Source organism: Ailuropoda melanoleuca, chromosome 16 (genome assembly GCF_002007445.2).
Source record: "Ailuropoda melanoleuca isolate Jingjing chromosome 16, ASM200744v2, whole genome shotgun sequence".
NCBI lineage: Eukaryota > Metazoa > Chordata > Mammalia > Carnivora > Ursidae > Ailuropoda > Ailuropoda melanoleuca.
In genome coordinates, this window is record NC_048233.1 from 37,466,175 (window position 1) to 37,475,295 (window position 9,121).

General features: G+C 44.2%; 1 protein-coding gene across 1 annotated transcript; it reads right to left on the reverse strand.

The window, feature by feature from the left end:
* Positions 1-5,542: 5,542 nt before the first annotated feature.
* On the reverse strand, positions 5,543-8,913 carry AMIGO2 (adhesion molecule with Ig like domain 2). The gene is made up of 2 exons (XM_002922286.4): positions 8,396-8,913; positions 5,543-8,028 (listed from the first exon to the last, which is right to left on the reverse strand). The coding sequence occupies exon 2, from the start codon at positions 7,964-7,966 to the stop codon at positions 6,401-6,403; it is 1,566 nt and encodes a 521-aa protein (XP_002922332.1). The 5' UTR covers positions 7,967-8,028; positions 8,396-8,913; the 3' UTR covers positions 5,543-6,400.
* Between the last annotated feature and the right edge of the window lie 208 nt (positions 8,914-9,121).

Below are 9,121 nucleotides of genomic sequence, written 5' to 3' on the forward strand. Positions count from 1 at the left end.
AAAAACAAATAACCCAGTCAAAAAATGGGCAGAAGACATGAACAGACACTTTGCCAAAGAAGACATACAGATGGCCAACAGATGCATGAAAAGATGCTCAATCAACATCATTAGCCATCAGGGAAATTCCAATCAAAACCACATTGAGATACCACCTTATACCAGTTAGAATGGCAAAAATTAACAAAACAGGAAACAACAAATGTTGGTGAGGATGCGAAGAAAGGGGATCCCTCTTACAATGTTGGTGGGAATGCAAGCTGGTGGAGCCACTCTGGAAAACAGGATGGAGGTTCTTCGAGATGTTAAGAACAGAGCTACCCTAGGACCTAGCACTTGCACTACTAGGTATTTACCACAAAGGTACAGATGTAGTGAAAAGAAGGGGCACATGCACCCCGATGTTCATAGCAGCAATGTCCACAACAGCCAAACTGTGGAAGGAGCCCAGATGCCCTTCAACAGATGAATGGATAAAGAGGATGTGGTCCATATATACAATGGAATATTATTCAGCCATCAGAAAGGATGAATACCCACCATTTGCATCGACATGGATGGAATTGGAGGGGATTATGCTAAGTGAAGTAAGGCAAGCAGAGAAAGACAATTATCATATGGTTTCATTAATATTTGGAACATAAGCAATAGCACGGACAACCATAGGGTCAGGGAGGGAAATCCGAAAGGGGAGAAATCAGAGAGGGAGATGAACCATGAGAGACTATGGACTCCAGGAAACAAAATGAGGGTTTCAGAGGGGAGGGGGTAACAGGGTGATGGGTATTAAGGAGGGCACGTGTTATAATGAGCACTGGGAGTTATATGTAACTAATGAATCATGGAACACTGCATCAAAAACTAATGATGTCCTGTACAGCGGCTAACTGAACATAATAATCAGTCAGTCAATCAATCACTCCTGGTGCCGCAAGGAAGTATTTCTGACAAAATAAATAAATAAATAAAAATTAAAAAAATAAAAAACACTTTTAAACCTTAAAAAATGTAATTGAATCATTTATTCATTTAAATTTCTTCAATGTCATTTATAATGATAAAACAGATATTTTTCATTTTTTGTGTATTAAGCAACTTCAGGCATGAAGGGCAGCCAGACTGAGTCAGTAGACAGGAGGAGACCTTGTCTATTAAACCCATAGAATTCCAATTTTGCTACATGTGACACATCGTGTTTTACAGGGAAAAAAAATTCCTACCTTTATTATGTTTGAATGACTTCCGATCCCCTAACCTTCTATTCCTCTTCTCCCAGATTGGCCGTGCGCACTAATCCAATCACGTTTACATCTATAGAAAGTTTTCTCATGACTTATGCTTTCCAAAGTCGTTCTATTGGTAGAACACTTACAAGACTGCTGTGCTGTTATCTTTGAAATGACTCTCATGGTAAAAATGGTTGATTAGCCAAGTTGTCTGGCAAAATTATTTATCCCTTTTGAGCCTCTGTTTCCTATCTGTGACAGGGTGGAATATTGTCCATCTTTGAGGGCTTCTGTGATAAGGAATGATAATGCCACCATCTCTCATAGTGTGCCTGGCACTTAGCAAGTACTTAAAAACTTAAACCCAATATATATATATATTGCATTTTATAATTTACAAAGGGTTTGTATGTTTCCATACTCTGCTCTGGTCCTCACTATAGAAGGGATCTCTTCCCTGGAATCCATCCACAAGCAACAATGGTCCTTCACAGAGTCCTCTAAATTATTCAGGGTGTTATCATATGAGTTTTTAGTTCTACTTCTTAATATATTACTGTGCAATAATGTTTGCAAGGGCAAAGTAACCAACATCGTTCCACACTACCTTATTATAAAATATAAAAATAGGGCTTTGTAGGCTGGCTCTTGGGAGCCATGAGAGAACCATGAGAGAACCATGAAAGGAATCTTAATATTTCTTTAAAAACTATTATTCTATTATACTGAAAAAGGAAAGGAGTTTGGTTTTCTGCGGATGAAATCTACACTCAAACATGCCTTCACTTCACTATAATATAATCAAATCGGAAGCTCTGAAGTTTATTGTTACAGACCTGTTGTAGCTGCTTTCAAACCAAAAAGTTTTAAAAATGAGAGAATCAGAGATCGAGTCATCTCGAAATAATTATTCTTATATTTTAAAATTTGGAAAAATATAAATCATAAATTACAGCCAACAACTGACCCTAGAGTTCATTTGGTATCAGAGAAGCAACTCCCTTGTTTCTCCAACACATTAGAATTTTTTTTAAGAGAGCGCTAAAATTCTTCTTTTTATTAATAAATCCATTAGCAAGTAATAATAATCTATTTTGACACAGCCCTAACCACAACATTTGCTGTGGTCCAGTTTAGGATATATTTCATCAAAATAGGAAGAATCAGAATTATGAGAAAAAAAATTTTTAATAATATGATGGGAAGGCCTTACCCCAAATCTCAGTCAGAATCTCTGGCTGGGGAGTGTGTAGAGGGTAGCTGCTAGAAACCCTGTTTATCTACCTTTCCCCTGTGATTCTATCAAGAAGCCTGGTGTCAGACCTATTGCTAGATCACTTGGTAAACACTAGATGATACCCCAAAAGGGGACAATAATCAAGCAGCAGTTATGGCAAAGGAAAAGCCAATGATGTTACAGGATGTTTAGGCTATATCCTGTTTTAACAGTGCTTAGCAGGTTAATCCCAAATCAGATGTCTTTTTTAGAATTTGGACTGATTATATATCTTCCTGTCTCTGGTTTCCACCTATATCCCTTGTGATGAACACTTAGGAGAATGTTTATTTGGAAAAATTAAAACAAACAAACAAACATTTTTTTCTGGGCAAATAATTCATGCAATTAAAGCCAAAAATAAACATATTTACATCTCTACAGGCCAAACAAGGAGGATTAATGCAGAAGTTGATTCTAATAAGAAACTGTCTCAGGTCATTCTTTCAGATTATAAATCTTTTTTTTTAAAGATTTTATTTATTTATTTATTAGAGAGAGATCATGCACACAAGAGACATGGTGTGGGGAGAGGGGCAGGAGGAGAGGGAGAAGCAGACACCCAACTGAGCAGGGACACCCCCCCCACACACACACCATGATGTGGGGACCCTAGAATCATGACCTGAGCCAAAGGCAGAGGCTTAACCAACTGAGCCACCCAGGAGCCCCTCAGATTATAAATCTTAAGAAAAAGTGTAGTTAAGAAATTAAACTCATGATTATCTATCGAGTCCACTGCCATAAAACTAGTATCTTCTAATTATAGTGAAAAATACTCTAAGCCCAGGAAAATTTCACATCTTTGATTTTTTCTGGATTTCTTCAATGCGTATCCACTTCTCTCACAACTCTACAATAAAAAATACTAAGTATCTTAAAAGAATAACCTAGTTACATAATCCAGATTATTACTTGGAAGGAAAATTATATAAAATTTTTGAGTAGGACAAATTTAAGGTACAAATTAGTTCTGTTCCTATATTTAAAATACATGTGGTCAGGCTGCTACCAAAAAAAAAAAAAAAGATATAACTAAGAACTTAGAATTCCACATCGAAGAAAGGGATAAAGAAAAGGGGGGTAATCAGAAGGGGGAATGAAACATGAGAGACTATGGACTATGAGAAACAAACTGAAGACTTCAGAGGGGAGGGGGTGGGGGAAGGGGATAGACTGGTGATGGGTAGTAAGGAGGGCACGTATTGCATGGTGCACTGGGTGTTATACGCAACTAATGAAGCATCAAACTTTACATCGGAATCTGGGGATGTACTGTATGGTGATTAACATAATATAATAAAATAAAATTTAAAAAAAAAAAAAAGAATTCCACATCGTAACATTCAGTTCCATGCTTTTTCACCACCATGCCATCCTACTTTTGTTCAAAATACAGCTTTGCTTTTCAGTATTCAGGATTTTGTTTGTTTGTTTTCATTGTGATTATGCATATGTTAGTTTTGATCTCAGCTCAGCCTGTCATTTACCTGAAACATACTAGGACCAGCCAAGATTGGGCTCCACAAACTCCCTACTCCAAGCACTGTCTATGTTATTCTGCCAAATGCAACACACGTTTCCTAGGATCAAGGCTTTTGAGGGCTGAAGGACCCTAGGGATCCTGTCCAGAAAAGGTGCAATTCAGAGACCCTCTCTGTAACTTCCCTGCCCAGGTATGGCCCTGTTTTTTGGCACGCTCAAAGTCAGGGTAATCACGGCCCCTGCAGGCAGCTCTGCCTATGGCCGGGGAGTATCAGTGGTTCAAGAGATTTTCCTTGTGTCCAGACTAGCTGCGTGAAGCTCGACAGATCACAGCATCTTTGAGTGAGTTTCTCCAGGTACGAAGAAAGAGTGAGGACTTCAAAGGTCATACAGATCACAGAATTCTTCCTAATTAATGAAATGGCAGGAACAGGAATAAAACGTTTGCCTATAATAGCTTTGGGTCTAAAGGATCTTATCTAATTGGCGAGGTGTATGTTTTAAAGGCAGAGGCAGGGATTTTTTCACACCACGCAACAAAGAATTTTCAACACTCCTGAGTAGTGGCTCTGCATCCTGATCTGTGGGGGTACAGAACCGGGCCATGCACTCACTCCTCAACCCCCTGCTGACCAGTGTCTGCCACGGGAGCCTGGCTTGGCACTTACAGAGCTGTCACCAAATGTCCACTGTTTCCCCAAACCCACCATTGTTAGTCTTCCCTTCTCATCTCCTTCGCTTTTTGTCACCATTGCCCATTTCCATCTTTTGCAAATTGTCTTCTCTCTTAGCCCCAGGGACAACACAGCCCTGATTTTCCTTTGCCACTTTCTGACCATTCTTCTGTCTCATTCTTTGTCTCTTTCTCCATGCCCACCGTTAAAAATAACCATTCTTTGACTCTCTTGTCCTTGCCAGGAAGAATCCTGTACCTGAGCCCTCCTTCCATCCTGGTCACTAATTCACTGTGTGGTCTTAGATAACCCACGATCTTCTCTGGGCTTCATTTGTCCCTGAGAAAGAGAAGGAGCTGGACGTGATGGTCCAAAATGTTCCTTCGGGCTATGCAGCTCTAGGCTAGTCTATCCTAACCCCACTCCTGTATTCCATCGGTATGTGGGACAGTTTCCGAGAGCCCGTACCAGTCTGCGGTGGCCAAGGCCACCCGGACATCATCACTTCCAGTGTGGGAAGGAACCTAAAACATCACCTTGCCTGCCATCCTCATTTTATAGCTGAGGAAATCGAGGCCCAGAAGGAGTACTCGGTCACCTCACAGCAGAGATGGGAACAAGGAGGAGGTCGCCTGGGCCCTCAGTGTGCTGCCGAATCGGGTCTTCGGTGTCCTCCACACCCAGCTGAAGGGCATAAGGGTTAAAGTGTCGTACAGAAGACATCAGTCGGGTAGAACACTTTAGAAGATGAACTCTATGTCGTAACTCCAAACAATCTGGAGAGATATTTGCTAGAGAGAGTGCTTTAGACAAAGCAGAACAATATGATCACATAAAACATCTCAGATTTATGTTTTTAAATAGCCAAATACAACAGAACATCAAGTCACAGAATACATATATTTATATTAATTCAAATGTCCAAAGCACAGTACAGTAGAATCTCCTTAATAGTTCATATAATTTGATTTACATACACACGAGCATATGAACAAATACCAGCTAGAACAAAGGTTTAAGAAGTTACTCGGACATTTTGGTATTGACACCTACGTGTTTATGGCAACAAATGATGATAACTTCCAACTTTTAGTAGGATCTTTTGTGCAAGGATAAGAATGTACAGAATGGAAAGAGGACAAACAAATGTACCTTGATTGCACTGTTTATCTAACACCATTTGGGATGTGGCATTATCCAGCAAATTTTATCAGAGTAGTCTGTTTACTGTGGTCTCGAACGATGAAATGAGCTGAATTACTCCCAGATCTAACCTTACTTTGTGCTTTATAAGTGCCGTTTGGTTCTTCCCTCTACATCTTTTAAAAAATGAAATAGGACACTAATGCTTTTCTTTAAAATAACTTTGGTCCTAAGAAGTCAGTAAAGACTCTTTTTTAAAGAACACCAATACGTGAAATTTTTTCTTTCTTTCAAGAATCCTGAACAAAAAGACAAGGTCACCTCCAGACCAGCTTCGAAATTATCCAGGGGCACTAAAAACTAAGAGACTGTTATCTAGAACTTAAACTTCGGAAAACAACCCCATCTTCCTCTGGCACATTGAGGAACCAAAGCGCACCTGACCACAGTTCCTAGTAATCAGTTAAAGAGGCCATTTGGTTGCACTGCAAAACAAAAACACCACCATTTCTGTCCTGCTGTTTATTTTGCAGACTGCACAGAAAGTGAAGTATGGCGTGATTAAATTACTACAGCATACAGGGACAGGCACAAAATTAAGTGGACGCCACAAAGGGTGTGTCTGAAAACACGGAATTGACCGAATCGGAGTCGGATTTCACCCTCGTGGACTTCAGGATGCCCTCGGCTATGACCGTGTCACTGGGAAAGAGCCTGACTTTCCCGTTCTGCCCTGCGGCAGTATCCTTCAGGGGTTCCAAAAACACCACTCTTTTCCCGGCCCCTGCCTTCCGCTCGTCAGCAGGGGTGTCACCAGCAGGGCCGGGATTGAGAATAGACGAATGGGCACTGCTTTGGTTGAGAATATTTTTTTGTCTCTTGCTTTTACACTTGCAGGGACACGGCGTCAGATAGAGGTACAAAAGTACCAAAACGATACTGGCCACGCAGGCGGCGAGTGTGGTGAAAGCAGTGTTAAATGCCTCATGGGCGTGGGATCTGTTCACGGTGAAATTGCTCACGTTGATGGTGACGTCCACGGTCTCGTTTAACAGGCGCTGCCTGTTCATGGCGATACAGGAATACACTCCAGCGTCCTCAAAACGAGGACTCTCTATAACCAGACTTCCATTGCGAAACACGTGAAAGTTTTCCAGCTCTTTATCCGGCTCCAGCAGTCTGTTATCCGGGCCGACCCAAACGAAATCGGTATTTGCATTGCCAGTCTTGCTGTCACAGGGGACAATCAGCCTTTCCCCGACTTGAGCCTCATGAATAAAGCCAAGTGCACGGAAGGAGCCATTGATGATGCTGTCCGAGCAATTCATAAAGCTATCCTGGAGCAGAAGCACCTGATGGGAGTGCTTCGAGTCAGACCACAGGCGACAGGTAAAATCGTTCTTAAAATCCATCACTGAGCTGAAGTGCCTGCGATACCAAAAGATCAGCAACGAATAGAGGGAACAGTCACAGACAAATGGGTTTCCATGAAGGTAGATGCCTCTCAGCTGTTTTCCTGGTACTAAATTAATATGGTGCATTGGCAGGGAGGGGATTCGGTTATAAGAAACATCTAGAAACATCAGCTCTGCCAGCTTGAACCTTCCAGTATACAAATCCATGGGAAACTGTGTAAGAAAGTTTCCGCTTAAGTAGAGTTTTTGCAACTGGGAGAGCCCTCCAAAAGCTGAGGGATCGAGATAGGAAATGTGATTGTTGTAAAGCAGCAGCACTTCCAGAACCTTCAACTCTTGGAACACTGCACTTTTCACGGTCTTCAGCTTATTGGAGGATAAGTCAAGACACTTTAAATTTGGAGTTGTGGAAAAACTGCCTGTGGAAATGCTGGTGATGTTGTTATGACGAATAATTAGGGTGTTCAGCTTAACAAATGATGCTGGAATCCACTCAGCATCCAGAAGCCCGATCCTGTTATAGCTCAGATCCAGCCTCTTAATCAGTCTGAAAAGGTTCCCAGGTACCTTGGACAGGTTTTTGTTGGTGCAGCTCACGATGTCCGTGGCACAGATGCAGGCGGTGGGGCACACCCCGGAGGCACCAGGGCTCACGGTCACCGTGATCACCAACAAACACAGCAGCTCCCTGCAGCCTGGTCTGACAACTCCAGGCAGGGTGGGCAGCGTGTGTAAACGTAAAGACATTATGGTCGTCTCCAAGTCTCTTCCTGGCGCCTTTCCACCAGCTCAGCCTCCCAACAGTGAACCTGGTAAACAATCAATATTTGAAAGGGGGGGGGAAAGCAAAGTTAACTACCACCAGTTAACCCTTAAGAGTCATAGCTTCCTTTCTTTTCAATAACTTTTGAAATGCAGGTTTTGTGTCACGCTGGGGAGCCTATGATGGTTTTTTACTGTTAAATGCAATTTTTTCCTGGGCTACTCCTGCTTACAGACATTTACAGTCACACTCTATCAATACAACCGTCTCAACATCAGAAATTCAGTATTTTTTTTTTTAACGTGCAGGCTGCGTCGTTTTTTAAACTCCTCCAACAGACACAGAAATACACAAACGCATCCTACAAACAAATGGAAATGCATAGGAAGCCACCCATCCGGAAAACAACTCACAGAATTGAAAAGCCTCACTGGCTCCGGGGATAGGCCGCCGACGGTGGTGTCTTCTGAAGGTCTGTGAGTCTGTCTGTCTCTGTCCGTCACTCTGGCATCTTCCGAGCTCCTTTCCCTCCTGCTCCCGGCGGGCGGCAGCCTCTCGCTGGCTCTCAACTTTGGGGAGTTTCAAGCAGCCGCGGCGGCAGCAGCCACCCCGGACGCAGGAAACGTCTCGGTCGGCTCCGGTGGGTTCTCCCGGGCTCTCTTCATTGCTCGGCTAAAGGTACCGCCTCGGCGCCCTGGCCGTCGCGCGTCCGGGCGCGGGGAGCCGCACTCCGGGAGCCGGGTCCGAGGGGCGGGGGCGCCGGCAGCGGCTGGGTCCGGGCCCCGCCTCCCCGCGCTCCGAAGCTAGCAGGACCCGGGGTTCCCGCGCGCCGCCGCCCGGGTTTTATCCCCGTGCGCGGGGTCGGCTGCGGGGCGGGGAGACGGTCCCGCCCCTGCGCGTCCTCCCTCCGGCTGGAAGCAGCTCCGAGGCTGCGGGCGGGAGCAGGCTGGGCGCACGGCGGGGGGCGCGCGGCGCGGGAGGGGGCGGCGGCGCAGCCAATCGGAGCGGCGGCCGGCATCCCTCTCGCCCCCACCCCGGGGCCTCGCCGCCACCTCCCGCCTCCCCGGGGAGGGACGCGGCGGAGCGGGGTGCACACCCGAGGCTCACCCGTTCCCACCCGCTGTGTGCGTGTGTCCAGC